We start from the raw sequence: 16,286 nt of genomic DNA on the forward strand, positions 1-16,286 counted from the left end.
GACTTTTTATTGACAAAAATGCAAATACATGAACACATATGTATACATTTCTGTCCATTGCTGTTGTATGCAACACAGTCCATTAACTGACTAACTGTGTGCTGTGTGTGTGCGTGTGCGTGCGTGCGTGCGTGCGTGCGTGCGTGCGTGTGTGTGTGTGTGTGTGTGTGTGAGTGTGTGTTGTGGTGAGGGCAGTAATTGGTTGTTAAACGTTGTAGGTTCATAGGTTTCTCTCAACAGTTGTAGAATTCTGTAATAAATCTAATGTAACAACAATAAGGTCTTAAGGGGGACTCAAATTTTCTAACAGTAGGCTATAGTACTGTAATGCTACAATAGTAGTCTAATAGTACAGTAACAATGATGTGAGCAGTAAGAAGAAAGGGGAACATGTGACGGGATGTGGTTTTGAAAAGGCCTAGAAACACCCTCATCAGGCAAAGCACAAAGGCTCATATACACAAATAGGTCGATAGCGTTATATTATCCCTCTCTTTTTTTCCAGACCCTTTGGTCTTTTTGCCCACATTGCATTTTTTATTTCTGTTGAAATGAACCTTTTTTATTCCGGTGTTTGTTTTGAGCGGTGACGGTGAGGAAACATGTCATGATCTGGCCACGATCTGGCCACAAATAAAAGGGTAGGGAGGCTATTAAAGAGGTGGTGCCATGATCCCCCCCCCCCCCTCTAAAACATGATTATCAGGTATTATGATTATACTAGGAAGAAGATTTTTTTCCAAAAATGTATACAGAAAGAGTTAAAATTGGGTTTTCATGTGGCCACACCCCCAGTTCATTAAGTATGCATGGATGTCATGGTGGGTGGTGACCCAGCTGAAGTTAGCCACACCCCACAGTGTTGGGTTAATGGTAATTAGGGGAGGAGTTGATACTGTGACATACTTAGTATGTGTGTTTTTAACTGACACTTTTGACCACAAGGTGGCAGCCTCCAAGAGAAAACAAACAAATACCAAGAGAATACATAATTGCTTATAAAAAACCACACCAGGGGGTCTAATGAAGTACTTTCAACCTCCTAGACACATGAAAAACAGAAAAAGTACAAAACTATGGCACCACCTCTTTAAAGAATTAATCTAACATAAAGCAACAAAAGCATGGATGAATGGCAAAACATACGGATCCTATGGGATGTGGAGTCATGTAATCAGTAGGGTGTGGATGGATGAGTGGAACATGGTGTATGTGGATGGAAATCGGGTGAAGCACAATAGCAAACAAAGGAATGTGGAGAGCTGAAGAAACCCGGATGACAGCAGTTTCTGAATCTGCCAGAGAATGATGATCATTCTTGTTCCTGGAAGCACCAGAACACACATAGCCTAATCTCCAACAGCCATCGGCAAGCATGGCATGCAGGTTGCCCTACCCTGCTCACCTAGGACAAAGCAACAAGCAATCCCAAGACCAACCACACACTAACACCATGTCTAACAGTGATTTAGACATGGTGTTAGTGTGTGGTTGATGCTTTTGTTGCTTTATGTTAGGTCAATTCTTTAATAGCCTCCCTACCTTTTTATTTGTGGCCAGATCGTGGCCAGATCATTTTTCAAAAATACTTTTGTGAATAAAATACAAAGATAATCAAAGAAATGAAAACAAAATGTTTATTAACAAGTAAGTACCTAGTGAAAATAGTAGATCTGCAAGCTTGTGGAAGCAACACATTGCGAGCTTTAGAGCATAATAGAGCTTGTAGTTGTAGATCAGCTGTTTTTACTATATTTGGCTCCTAACTCCCGGGCAACGTCTTAAAATGTCTCTTTTGGGTTGAGCAAGTGTGGGAACCACAGGTCTAGACTACATCCCACAGAGAATGGTATTATCACTGCCCACATCTTAGATCTACAAGATGCACACCTACACTCTACACCGCAGAGCAGAGATTAATGTCTGATAAACGCTGTGCGGTTAGATTCTGGCTGCTGATAGCGTCATGGTTAGGCTAGTATCACAACAACACCATCTGACAAACAAGAAAAGCCTCATTATTTTCACTGTCGAGTGGAAAAATGGTATGTGTGGCCAAAATAGAATAGAAATAGAAAAAAAGAAACTGTGTTCCAATTATTATTTATTCACAAGCGCTTGATAATACTTTCCATTGGGTTCAACAAAAAACCCACAGAAAGACTTTCTCTTTGTTTTCATTTTAAAAGAAAAACAGGACACATTTCAGATCCACAAGTTGCTTGTAGATCAGCTATTTTGGGTAGCCTACTTTGGCGTGACAGTCAGATGACAAAAGGAAGAAAAAAATAGGACAGTAAATAATGAGGAAAAGTATGGAGAATATGGAGATTTTATGTGCGACAGTTTGCGCTGTACCTCAATCCTGTTTTGGTTTTGTTAGTTTGTTTTAAAATAATATCATATAGGACATTGGAAGATTGCGAAACTCCGTATATATTTGATATTTTGTTTTGATATTTTTATTATTTTACTCTTACTTTCAATCTCATTCTTGTTCTTTAATTAAACGTGTAACTGCAATTTAATTTGTGTGAGGCTTGAACAAAAATAAAATTTAGGTGTAAACTTGTAATGTGACAAATAAACTGGTTGAAGTGAATGTACAGTGTCACCTAGTGGATGATTTCACAGCTGCAGTAATAATGAGATAAATAAACAGAACTGGATCAAAACAGCCACTTATGTATAAATGCTGTCTGATTCTTGGGTATTTTGTTTTGAAATGTAAATGTAATATGTATTTTCATTTTTCCTCTTTTACCTTCAAAGGCCACTCGAGGGCAGCCTTCTATCTACTAATTCTGTATCAGTCGCTCTGGATTGATCGATTCATTGAATAAGTCATTAACAGTTTGCAAAGAGGTACAGTCAGTTATACAACAATGCTAAAAGGATACAATATAAGCCCAGAGGGCTTGTTTCCATTGTGGCCCTGTGTATTCAATTCATCAAGACATATACATTCATACATTACTATCCAATAGATCATCATCAATACCAGGAGCAGTAAAGGTATATTTACACTATTATTGGGGGGTAATTTATTTTGGCAAGCTAGAGGATTAGTAGGCCTAGTCTAGATCCAGTTGCAAATAGCAGACATGTTCTCTTTTATGGCGGTTTTGAAGGAGAATAAGAGTCGCACTTTTCTGATGGCTGATGGCATTCTATATTTTGGTGGCATAATAGTCCAGCCTGTAAAATAGGCTAGAATGTGTAGAATATGTAATAGATAGAAGATCACTTTAGAGCGCACATGGGATCGACACCTTAGTTTTCTGTCCCTTCTGCCAGCCTCAGCTGAGCGAGGTAATCTTTGCATGCCACCAACAAATGAGGCCGGGTCTTCCCCGGGAGAGGAGGGGTTAACAGGAAGGGGAAGTTGCCGTGCTCAGGGTGGCGCCCTGGCAGCACGCAGGGGAACTGCAGGCGGAGGCTTCTGAGACAGCCATGAGAAGAGATGTCCCACACCCTGAGCTCCTGATGGAAGAGAAAACCTCACATTAGGGCATTCACCAAATATTCAAATATTCAAATATTCAAATATCAAAGTCACTATTCGACGTTGTTCACCAAAGTCGAATATTCGCTTATTTTTTTTTATTTTTTTATTGTTTTCTCTTTAAAAAATATATAGTTTATATTACCGTAAGCTTGGCTAGATAGGAAATCATAAGAATGAGTTGTCAATGCCCCTGGTGGATGAATTTGTTAATGCTCTATACCAGGGGTTCTCAAACCTTTTTAGGCTGTGACTCCCAAAATAAACATATTTGAACTGGGGACCCCCACCCTGACAAGCACTTGGAATTGTAGGTATTTCATTTAATGTGACTTGGTTCCACAGATAAATATTGTGAAAATAGCAGATCTACATGCTCACAACGCCTCACAACGCGAGGCGTTTTCACAGTTTGGCCAGTCCTGTCGAATATTCGACTATTTAAATACTTTGAGGTCGAATAATTCGAATACTAAAAATCACTATTCGTGAATGCCCTACCTCACATTAATACCTATTAGGGATGGATTGATAATCGTTATTATCGTTTATTGTGAAATTACATACACTATAGGATGAATTCGCTTTTGTTGAGCTGCAAATTCAGTACCACTCAATCCCTCTTTACTTAAAATAAAAACGGACCTGTAACGAGCGCATTCGATCTGCTCTAATTTCACACTACACAAATCGATTTGCCAAAAATAGCAGATCTACTAGCTCAGTGGTTCCCAAATCTTTTCGCAATGCGAGACTGCATTGAGTATTGCTAATCATAATTATTTTTGCCACAATAACCGTGGCAAGTCATTTCCACATCGTCCCATCCCTAATTCAAATCACCATGCAAGGGGTCCTTGAGGAGGTTCAAGGGAGACACCAAATTTCTCTTTTGGGTCTCAGTTTGACAAACCCGAGAAACCCTGGTGTAGATAATGAATATGAATCAAGATTGAGCAAGCGATGAATATAACAAATACTGCTGCTGGTGGTAGTCTGGTGTGATGGGTGCCTCGTGGTTGACAGTGGAGAATAGAGACCAGCAACTCAGACGAGCAGCTCTGCATTTGTGTACCGTCATGATTGGACTGCTTCACACGTCATATGCACATTTCTCAAAAAGTTGAACCATTCTTTTTATTCACCCAAACTCCTACATTTCTCAAATGTTGCACATTGTCTTCGACTTCATGTTTGGTGGTTTGAAGATTTTGAAGAAAGTGTAGTTTCCTAGAGGAGTGTATCATCGTTCAATACAAATGCAAATGTGTTTAGAAAGACTCACATCGTCTCTGGAGTAGCTGAAGATCTGTCCCACGGGGTGATAGAGAGCCACATCCAGCACCGTGGTGATATGACCCTCCAGTGTAGCAGAGGGACGGCCAGGAACATAGCGGTTCCACAGTCTGACCACCGGGTCCAGACCACCAGTTACTACCAGTTGGAGATCCCTGCTGTAGTCAAAACACATAACTCCCTGCAACGTACCGTACACAAGAAGATTACCATGCATGACAGGCAGAATGTGTACAAGTGGCAGTATAAAGCCTCTATCAGAGTCCAGAGTGAAGAGCTATTCACTTCACCGCGTTGTAGTTTCCTAGCTATCACCCAGGCTTTGTTATGTATTTTTAGGTGATAGCTAGAAAACTACACCGCGGTGAAGTGAATAGCTCTTCACCCTGGACTCTGATAGAGGCTTAAATATACACAAAAATACAGACTTTGGCCAAGCCAAAAGAAAACAATTAAATCATCAATATACAAGCCTCATTCTCCTTCAATAAGCTATGACATTCAATAATGCAATATAGAAATACTCTGTTACTAGTAAATATCCGGAATTCTAAAAGTACTTGAGTAAAAGTACAAAAGTGTTGGCATCAAAATGTACTAAAAGTACCAAAAGTAAAAGTACTCATTATGCAGAATATCCCGTTTAAAGTTTTCAAATGTACAAGCTCACAATGTGTCGCATGCATCACTTGTAGATCGGCTTTTTTCAAATGGCCGAAATGTATATTGGGCTGAAGTTGTTAATGTAGGTTTTGTAATAATGATTAAATTCTACAAAGTAACTAGTAACTACCGTTTTTAAATAAATGTAGTGGAGTAAAAGTACAATATTTGTATCCATGATGTAGTGGAGTAGAAGTAAAAGTGTACTTAAGTACAATACAATAGTAAATGTACTTAGTTACTTTACACCACACTGGTACCTTGTCAACCCTCCAAATGTAAGGCCTCAGCCTGCGTGACACATCCATGATGACCACAGAAGACGCGTCGCTTCCTGATGATGTCAGGATGAGGTCAGTGTAGGGTTCATACATCACTCTGTTGATTGGCTCATGGTGGATGTTTGGGATGTGATGGTAGGACACCAGGCGCTTGATGTCACCAAGCAGGCTCTGTGAGGCATAATAATCACCGATTACGGCCAGACAACTCCAACTTGAGTTAAAGACCCACTTTACCCATTTTCAACATAGTTTTCAACCTATTGGTTCAGATTTACTCACAACGTGTCTCAGAGAAAGGCTGTGGACAGTTCAGAAACGTGTCTAACAATGACATCATTAGACAGGTTTGGTCATTTCAAGCATCTCTTTTAAAGCCTAGCCCTAGAACAATGGATTCTATTTCATTGGAAGGCAGGTTTCTGAACTGTCCACAGCCCACCAATGAGACAGAAATTAAACCATCTTATGATGAGCATTAGTGAGGACTAATAATATGATGATAGTGAAAATTGGAGAAGTGCTCCTTTATGCGCTGCTGGAGGTCAGGCTTAGGGCCCATTCACAGTGAGCAGATCCCGGCGACGATCAGATGTCGGCACTCGGGCTGTATTTTATGACCCCCCCCGGGAAATGTGTGAGTTACTTACTGGCATGTAGATCTTGCGGGCGGAGGTGTCTTCAGTGAAGGGATTCTCTATTCTAGAGGGCTTCAGGAACCTCATGATGTGGGCTCCACCCTTCTCATCCCCCCAGAGCAGCAGAGGATGCTGCTCTGGATGCTAGGATGGAACACAACAGGCTTACAACATCAGAGGGTTCAACTGTATTTTAACAGGATAGTCCCATGGCATTAAAGAATCTCTTTTTCGGGGGAAACCTGATCAAGACTGTCCCTCGCAGAGGTATAAATTAATGTTATAACAATTCAGATGTGTTGATGATGGTGGTGGTGGTTATAGTCTGTCTTACCTTTGCATCATGCCAGTAGCAAAGAGCAGTTGGCAGAGCCGGAAAACCTTGGAGGAAAGTTTCAGAAAGAGATCAAAGAAATAATGAAAAACCTATTACCGTTATATATCATCAATTCAGGTCACTACATCATATTGACAGTTAAACTAATCTAAAAAGAAAATCCACCAGTAAGACACAATACCATACAAGTGGATATCCTCAGAGATTGCGGACGTGGTCACGTCAACAATATGGATGTCGTTGTAGCTGGTTGCAATGGCAATCTTGTGGACATGTGCCATGTAGACGGCGTCCGTGGTCCATCCCTTAAACGGTTTCCTGGAACTCCCGTCCGCTGCTGGGTCCCCGGACAGCTGAGGATCAAATATACACAAAACACTGTATTGATTCTACAATGACATATCGTTGCTGTCGGCCAGAAACCACTTTGTGAATTAACGCCCTAATTCACCAAACTACAGCGTCACACAAAAGCATCAAAAGTAGCAGATCTACAAGCTCAAAACATGGTGCGAAGTGGCGTGTTTTGAGCTTGTAGATCTGCTATTTTTGATATTTTTGAATTTGAATCCTGAATCCTGTTACATGAGGTTTCCACCTGACAGACGATATCCAGTTTGAAAAGTACCACTCAATAATGGGCAATGTCTTCAGGCTCAATATCACCTTTAATTCTCAAAAGTGTTTTTAAAAATTATTTAAGGTTTTTATAGACAAATGTAAAAGTGCTGCAGTGCTTGTTTTTCAAAATGGTAGACATCAAATGTCTTCATAATGTATAGCATCAGACTAGGGTTATTGATTTTATATTTGGAATTCTTCTATGGATAACTTTCTACGGATTATTTGTTATATCAACAAATTGACTGCAAAGATAGCAACTCTAGAAGCTCACAATGTGCATTGTAGATCGGCTATTTTTGATTTGGCTTTTAAACCCATTTTTTTAATGTATTATATTTTATAATCATTTACTTGGATTATCTGCTGCATCAGACCATCAGAGCACTCACCTGCAGAGTCTTAAGGATGTGTAGCCGAGTGTTCAAGACAGTGAGCATCCCAGCCTTACTGACACTGATGTAGCGGAGGGGGGGAGGAGAAGGAACAGCCACCACACGCGTAATGGGCTGTCGCTGCACAGGATGCATTGACATTTAATGACATTCTTAACATCTTAACAAGTTATAAACATAGGTTACCTAAGTTATAATGCATTATAACCTGGTTAGCACTGTATAGCCTACGTCTGCACCAATATAGAAATTCTGGGCCGATAGTCTACGATGTTTAAAATACATTTGGCCAATAGCTGATACCGATATTTGTTTATTTTTGTTCATCCCCCTTTTGTGCCAGGAAAACTAATTCATCGTCATTATAAAAAATATCTGTTCCATTTTTTTTATGTCAACTTATTTGCTGAAATGCCAAGAGAGAGACGAATATCGTCCGATGCCGATATATGGCCGATATATTGGTCACTCTCTCCTAACACATAAATATTTCATAATGACTTATAAGGTCAAGCGCGATCAGACAAAAGTGCATGCCTGTGATGCCCCCATACTTTGTTGTGAGTACAGTGTGTGATGCATGCCTGTGATGCCCCCATACCTTGTTGTGAGTAGTGTGTGATGCATGCCTGTGATGCCCCCATACCTTGTTGTGAGTACAGTGTGTGATGCATGCCTGTGATGCCCCCATACCTTGTTGTGAGTACAGTGTGTGATGCATGCCTGTGATGCCCCCATACCTTGTTGTGAGTACAGTGTGTGATGCATGCCTGTGATGCCCTCATACCTTGTTGTGAGTACAGTGTGTGATGCGTGGCTCAGTGTCCAGGACAGCGTCTCTGGGGATGGACAAGCGTCCTCTTTCCCTGTACAGCTGAAGCAGGAAGTCCTCCACACAGCCTGTAGTACCGCTGGTCTCCACCTGATGTTCACCAAGGCGTGAATGAACAGAAACATATATGATTTTCTGCTGTGACAAAGTGTTACGGTATCTCTAGATCAGTGGCTGTCAAACATTGTCATGTCAATAGAAATTAGGTTGTGGACCCTCAATTTGAAAAGATGGACCTCATGAAAGAAGATCAAAAATTGTGTGTACTTTAGGTCATCCAATAGTCATCCTTCTATAAAATCACAACAATCTCTGTGTGCGTGTGAGTGTGTCACCAGCGTATTTCAAGAACTGCTCAACCGACCGACTCGGCGTGCATATTGCAGAGGGCCTGAGGGAGTGATGTGCCGTAGGAAGTTGGTGGGATCAGTTGATCAACAGAAAGATATCCATACATTTGCAACCTACTGTATGGAGAACCCTGGTCTCATTAATCTTATTGCTAACATCACACACACCTCATGGAAGAACCTCTCCACCCAACCGGCCTCACTATCAGGGCCAGTTATGGACCTCAGCGCCTCCTGGAACTCCTCCAAGTCCATGGTGTGTTCTGGTCTTCCTTCTCTCTGTTCTTGTGTCTGTAGATTAGCTCTGGAGGCAGAGAGGGTCTGTAGATCAGCTCTGGAGGCAGAGAGGGTCTGTAGATCAGCTCTGGAGGCAGAGAGGCGGGCAAACATGTCTTCCAGGAGCTGCAGGTTGAGGTTCTCATCGGGTCTGACCTCACCGCCTGCTTCACTGTCAAGGTCAACGGAGCAATGAGCAAATACTTTAGTTAAATCAGGGGATGTCAAACGTATTTTATTTTTAAAAAGAGTGTTAAAACACTGATATATCTTTGGTATAGGATGTTTGTTCAGTAACAGAGAACTTAGCACAGTATACAGATGAAACAAGTGAAATTGGAAGTAATTTTTCACATTTTGGTGCGCTGGTACAGGGGCTGCACCGCGACTCAGCGTGTCACGTATGCCTTGATGTGTTACAAATGTTTGTATATATGTTTTGAATACATGACTGCTGTGTCGTAAGACAAATTTCAGTGTGAACTGACAATAAAGTACTATATCATATCATCATATCAATTACACAAATAAATGAGCAGACACAATTGGATCTGGAACACTATAGATTTGAAGCTGATAAATGGTTACTGTCTCCTGTCCTGATTGGCAACCAACCTGAACATTATTTTGTTTATTAAAGGGGTGGAGAGATGGGGAAACCCCTGTTACTGAACAGACACTGTACAATGAATCAGACCTTTAATTTGTTTCTCCAGGAGAGATGTACACTTAACTACACAAATGTATGCTAATTGCGGCTAGAGTGCTAGTATCTATATAAACATGAACTAATCAAGTGTTATCATGATAACACATTATTGGTTATATATAAACAGTAGGCCTATCGGTTCTTTTATGATTTGTGTTATAATTGTTTTACTTGCCCTGCATTCATTGTACAGTTCAGTATGTTTGTTCACTTTTGCAGATTTTAAATGTGCTTTATAAATAATTTGACACTACTTTATACTTGTTTTTTGTGCAACATAGAACATCCAGAACTGTGGCACTAACCAAATTCACTCTGGTATTCCTATTTTAGGCATGTGATGTGATTATACAGACATTTTAAAAGATTTTCAACATTTTCCAAAATATCAGAATTAGCAGATCTACAAGCTCACTACCCATCATGATATGACAGGTTGTGTGAGCTTGTAGATTGGCTATTTTCAATATTTTGTCAAATGTTGAAGAGGGGCTTAAACTCACCAAGTTTTGTTGTGGGGCATCTCCATTTCATAAACCCATAAATCCCAGGGATTGCAGAGTTTTCTTTAAGCAGCTATAGTAGTACTATATCTCCCATTCCTTCTGACAGGATAAAGAACAGACCCAAATCTGAGATGTCTTCATCCTTAAAGGCCAATAGCCAGGCTTTAGTACCCTTCGGGTCCTCTCTCTTTTCAGCAAAGCCAAACAAAGCTCCTTGTCTCCGGACAGGCAAGGAATGTCTCTGTCCACGGATCAATGCACCATCCATCACAACAACAGACACCAGTGTCAACATCATGGCTGGTGGTGAGAGGACCATGGAGACCAGAGCAGCTTTGAAACAGGTGTGACTACACCAGAGTTTACAGAGTCGGAAACAACTCAACTGAGTAATCTTTTGGTGACTTAATGATTGAGAGGCAGTCAGTAAAAGCCATATAGGTTCATTAAAATTGCAATGCATGTATACCTGGAACAAGTGACATTACTTTACATCCCCTGCTTACCGGTATATACAGATTCATAATAACAAATAAATAGAATATAGTGTAAAATTTCATTTTCTTATAATTCAAATGTTTAAACTTTCATATATTCTAGATACATTGTGCATGCAGTGAAATAGCCTATTCAAAACCTTTGTTTTAATTTTGAATTCTAATGGCATACAGCTCATGAAAAAAATACATACCTCAAAATATCACAGTAATTACACTCAAAACAAGGATTTAATGCAGAAATGTCAACATTCTGAAATCAGAGCTTGAATGCAGTAAGTTTCCGCAGTCAGTGATGATTTGGGTGCTATGGCATCTGCTGCTTTTTTACACAATATTCTATTTCTTTTAGATGGATTAGTATCAATCAGGTTCCCAAGCTTTTCATGCCAAGGACCCCTCCTACAAATGGCTTTTAAAAAATAGGATTGTGATGCATTGTGAGCTTGTCAATCGCTATATGGTGGAGGGGGGGAAGGGTTGGGGGCTAGAATACACTCTAGACAGTCAGCAATGTATAGGGGATAAAGCCAAAGTAGTTAATAATTGCCAGGTAAACTCATGCTAGTTTCATGCTCCATTTCAATGACAAGCAGAGTGTGAGGAGTGAGTGTGTATCTTTAACCCATTATACCTGAGGCCGATTCTTAATCAGTATGACCTCACAGATCTTTCAAAAATAGCAGATTTACAAGCTCACAGCGTGGGGGAACGAAGTGATGTGGTGTGAGCTTGAATATCCGCTTTTTGGAATGACCAACACACAGATGCTTTACCGGTTTTAATGGGAGGCGGCCTGGGCGGCCACACAGATCTGCGCCCCATTTTGCTCTTGTTACTGGGTGGGACGAAAAAGCCAGGGCAGATTGTTTTTATAATGGAAGTGGATGGGGGGATATTTTTCATAGCCTCATTATTGCTATTTAAAGTACCAAAAGAAAAACATCTACGTGATGTTAATAAAAAGGGAACACAAAAGTACAATAGTTACATTGCAAAACAGTGGTTTTCCCCCGAAAATACATGTTTTAATTAGTTTAATCCCAGTGGGACAGAAAAACCAGGGCAGATGGGAATTAGTTTAATCCTCTAAAACAGGCAGAGGACAGAGAGATAGAGAAAAGGCGCAGCGCATCTTGGGTAGTTGTGGAATTATAGGCTGGCTGTCAACATAACATGTATTTTAATTGTAATTCTGCCCATTTAAAATATATTACCCAATCGAATATCTTATTTACATCATTGTCGTTCATGTGAACTAGTTCTTTGAAGCTTATTCATTATAATTATCGAAATCGCTATGACCGGGCAGCGCCGTACTGCGACCCGGCCGTGCTCCGCATCACGGCACCGCGGTGAAAGACTGAAGCGACTTTCTCTAACTAACTCCACCCCCGGTAGCGAAAAGTGAATGTTTTTTCTGGTTGGCCAGTCAGGGAGTCTCAGACTCTCAGGGACCAATCAGAAGGCTGACAAACGGTAAATTGGGGGACTGCCCATAAGTCCGAAGGTTCGAAGGTTCATTAGTCCGAATTTAGTTAGGGTTACTGAGGTTAAGGTTAGTCTAATTGTTCATTTTCATACAGTTCATAGAGCTGTGATTCTAGTTTTAAATTCCAATGACCCCTGTCCCTGCAGGCCACTGACCCCCATAACTCTGAAAGTATGCAATGGTTCTAGTTCACTCTCAGAGCTAGACATGTAAGGGCCTTTTGGTTCCATTTGTAGGCATACAACTCTCAGAGTTACCTGTGGGTCCATTTCCTAACCATCATTTAGCTGCATGGACCGTACTGGTACTCCCTCTAGGACACAGGTGGTGGTTCAGGAACCCCTCTCATATCAGTGCAGCAGCAGCAGCTGGCTCATTTCACCCTCTGGTTCTGATGCAATGATGATCAGATACCCGCCCGGCCGCCTCTACCCACCTGGTTTAGGCCTTTCAGGTTTCTTCCCGGTAACACAAAAGTTGTTTTGTAGAGCGCAGTCTCTTTGCATGTGCAGTGCACCGATTTGGGTTTCTTAGGCTACTAGGCCTATTTACAAAATCACTCTGCTCCGTACATATTTTGTCCTATGCATCGATCTGTATATTGTCTAGATCTAGAAGTCAATACAAACATCACACTTACCGGTATGTCAATGATTTTATAACACCACCATAATTCACAAAAGTAAATAACACGCTTTTGGAAGCAGAACTTTACCCATAATTGTGTAGCCTACTTTTGAACATTACGCCGTACATTAGGCCGTCATTCCCCGTCATTTTATGGCTAAAATAAGCTCACAGAAATGACAAACACTACTGCTAGGCTGTAACAGCTAATCTGAGAACCCATCGTCAAAGAAAAGGGAAAAACAGCGCCATCTCTGTTTTAATACTGCGCAGCACTTCATCTGTTCTACTTGAGAGAAGACTACTAGGATGCTTTTCAATCAATCAACCACAAGAGGGCAGTCATCTCCCACTGTGCGTGTTCAAGGTTCAGGTAAGGTTCAAGGTTTCTTCATTGTTATATTGTGTATGTGCATAAGAGAATAATTATTTTGTTCTGGTTCTTTACATACAAGAATTATTAATAATAATAATAATCATGATAATACAAACATGCAACAAGGAAAAAGGTTCTTGCTCCTAGGTTATAAACATCTATTAGCCTATAAACAAACCTGTGCCATGTGTCCTTGGCATTGTTTGACACACAGGCTGTCTCTGATCCCAGATATGCAGTAGAATAGGGGGACCTCATTATAGGACCCCAGGCAGACAGCCCCAGCCTCTGATGCCTGATTGTCAAGGAGAAGAATGCTATTCAGCTATCTATTTCCAGTGGTTCTGTGGTTTCAAAGCCACTGGAACTTTGGTAGCATGTGAAACAGTCCGTGGTTAAGGTGGCTATGACTATGAGTCTTTCACACTGGTCATTATGGAGCTTTGCTGACTCAAGAGATGAGGGAAGCTCACCTGCCCTGTATGACCCTGGCCGTCCACATGAACTTCTGCATTGCTTTGTGGTTGAGGTCAGTAGGCTACAGTTCCCATACCAGGCAGTGATTTCAGCCTGTCAGGATGCTCTCTGTGCATGATTCCTCCATACCCGAATCCACAGAGCGGCAATCATAACTGTGGTGTCGAGCAGCACCGCTTGGTACCATGACACCACTGAACACAACTATAGGCCATACTGTAGGCCTGTAGGGCCGTGGTGCCCATACCAAACTTTGCCTGAGAGTGGCTGGGTTACAGTAGATACAGTTAAAGGCATGATAAAGGAAGTTGCTAACCAATTAAGGCTATTATACTTAAAACAACAAATAGTGAAAATAGACTAATCCTAAACTTATAACATGTCACCATGTGGTATGTTTGGAGTATATACAAATTGGGTTAACATGCATTGTTTTTACACAATAATAGCCTATATACTGTACAATAAAGCTTTCTTGCATCCTTTTACAGCTCTCGCTAAGAATAAACTAAATTCAGTTTTGGACTTTGAATGAACTATTTACATTCAGGGGTTTCCTTTGCTGACATGTGACTTTCTATTTGGCGCCCTATTGTATTTTCAATGCTCTACTTTCTAAATCCGCTGATGCAGAGTGGAAATGTAACCGCTACCCCTACACATCTACATTTGGCCTACACTCCACTGCTAATAGGGTTAGGACCACAATGGAAACTATAACTGCGCTCTGTCGAGGTTCCAACTTGCGTCTTTTGCACAAGTAGGCCATGTATGGCCTACTTGTGCACCAGCAGAGGGTGCCGTGAGATGCGCTCACCACTGGCATCACCACTGGCGATGCCAGTGGTGATGCCAGTGACTTCACCACTGGCATCACCACTGGCGATGCCAGTGACATCACCACTGGCATCACCAGGAATGCTGGTCCCTCATTGGCTGTTATAATGATGATGTTGCCAGAAATGCTGGTCTATGATTGGGTTTGATACCGGGCTTAAACAAAGAAGGACACCGACATACATACCCAGCCGATCACATAACTTGCGCGCTCTGCTGACGCAAGTAACAAGTCTCCAGCGCTTTTTTGTGTTATCCTTTTAGCCAGTATGTAGGCTTATTACTGTACTTCCCAGCTGTTTACATCAATCAATCAATCAAAAGGCTGAATCAAAACCATAACATATTCAATTGGAAGTATTACTATGCTATTTATCATACAGTTTAGTATGATATATAACGGTCACAGCTTGTCCGTATCTCTGTCTATAACGCCTGACACCACAGCGGGACACAGTATCTCGCAACTCATGTCATCAACATGCATCTGTCCCATTTCCCATATTCCCTCCTGATAGGGTTGTGTATACATGCGACCTGGCGGTCGTTTATCTCCCGATTAGTTAGTCTAAAGCCTCTATCATAATCCAAGGTGAAGAGTTATCACCTCACACAGTGGTGTAGTTTTCTAGCTATCACCTAGGCTTTGATATACATTTTTAGGTGATAGCTAAAAAATTACACCGCGGTAAGGTTATAGCTCTTCACCTTGGACAGACTATGATAGAGGCTTTACTGGTATGTATGATGTCAGATGTCATAGACGTCATAGGACTTTCACATAACGAACTAGAAGCAGTGCTCTTCCGAGCACAGGTCTCCACCAGGCCACACAAATCGGCCTGTTATAGCGCCACCATGAGGCTGATTTAAAAAATGTGGGGCAGAGGTTCTGAATTAGCATCCAGGGAGTGTGTGTGCTCAGTTTGGCAGCGATCGGGCCAACGGCGCCGGAGATTAGCTGGTAACAACCAGGCCACACAAATCGGCCTGTTATAGCGCCACCATGAGGCGGATTTGAAAAATGTGGGGCAGAGGTTCTAGATTGGCATCCAGGGAGTGTGTGTGCTCAGTTTGGCAGCGATCGGGCCAACGGTGACTGAGATTAGCTGTTCACAAACTGCGAGGACGCACGCACGGACGCACGGACGCACGGACGCACGGACGGACGGACGGACGGACGGAGGGGAAAACATACTCTCCCTCAGCCTTCGGCTGGTGGAGACAATAACTCAGCATATCTCCATATACAGTACATGGATCTCCATATGGGTACCAGGGGTCTCCATATATGGGTAACTGGTCCGATATAGGCTACATCACTGACCAGATGAGCAAGACATGGCGTGACCTCGCCTTGGTTGCATGCCGCCCTGAGGCGTCTTACTAGTTTAATATTACTGCTACTGTTACAAATATTTCTGCTATTACTATTACTACAGTATTATTTTACTGTGCATATACTTCCGTCTATCTCCCTTTTATGTATGTCATCAACACGACATCAGCAGGTTTTTGATGACATTAGGGATCCCTGTATCTCCACAGCTATAATATCAATGAGTCATATG

The 16,286-nt window shown here is 41.5% G+C and overlaps 1 protein-coding gene across 1 annotated transcript; it reads right to left on the minus strand.

Annotated features, from left to right (window-relative positions):
* Nucleotides 1-3,273: 3,273 nt before the first annotated feature.
* On the minus strand, nucleotides 3,274-13,915 carry LOC308287671 (WD repeat-containing protein 64-like; the record flags this gene model as incomplete). Its single annotated transcript, XM_080728909.1, has 11 exons — nucleotides 3,274-3,483; nucleotides 4,791-4,982; nucleotides 5,725-5,916; nucleotides 6,396-6,527; nucleotides 6,718-6,764; nucleotides 6,902-7,073; nucleotides 7,734-7,856; nucleotides 8,524-8,658; nucleotides 9,087-9,366; nucleotides 10,514-10,759; nucleotides 13,875-13,915. 11 exons carry the CDS (start codon nucleotides 13,913-13,915, stop codon nucleotides 3,274-3,276), a joined length of 1,770 nt encoding a protein of 589 aa, XP_080585035.1.
* Between the last annotated feature and the right edge of the window lie 2,371 nt (nucleotides 13,916-16,286).

The sequence above is a fragment of the Nannobrachium achirus genome, assembly GCF_963921795.1.
Source record: "Nannobrachium achirus genome assembly, chromosome: 1".
NCBI classification, from domain to species: Eukaryota; Metazoa; Chordata; class Actinopteri; order Myctophiformes; family Myctophidae; genus Nannobrachium; species Nannobrachium achirus.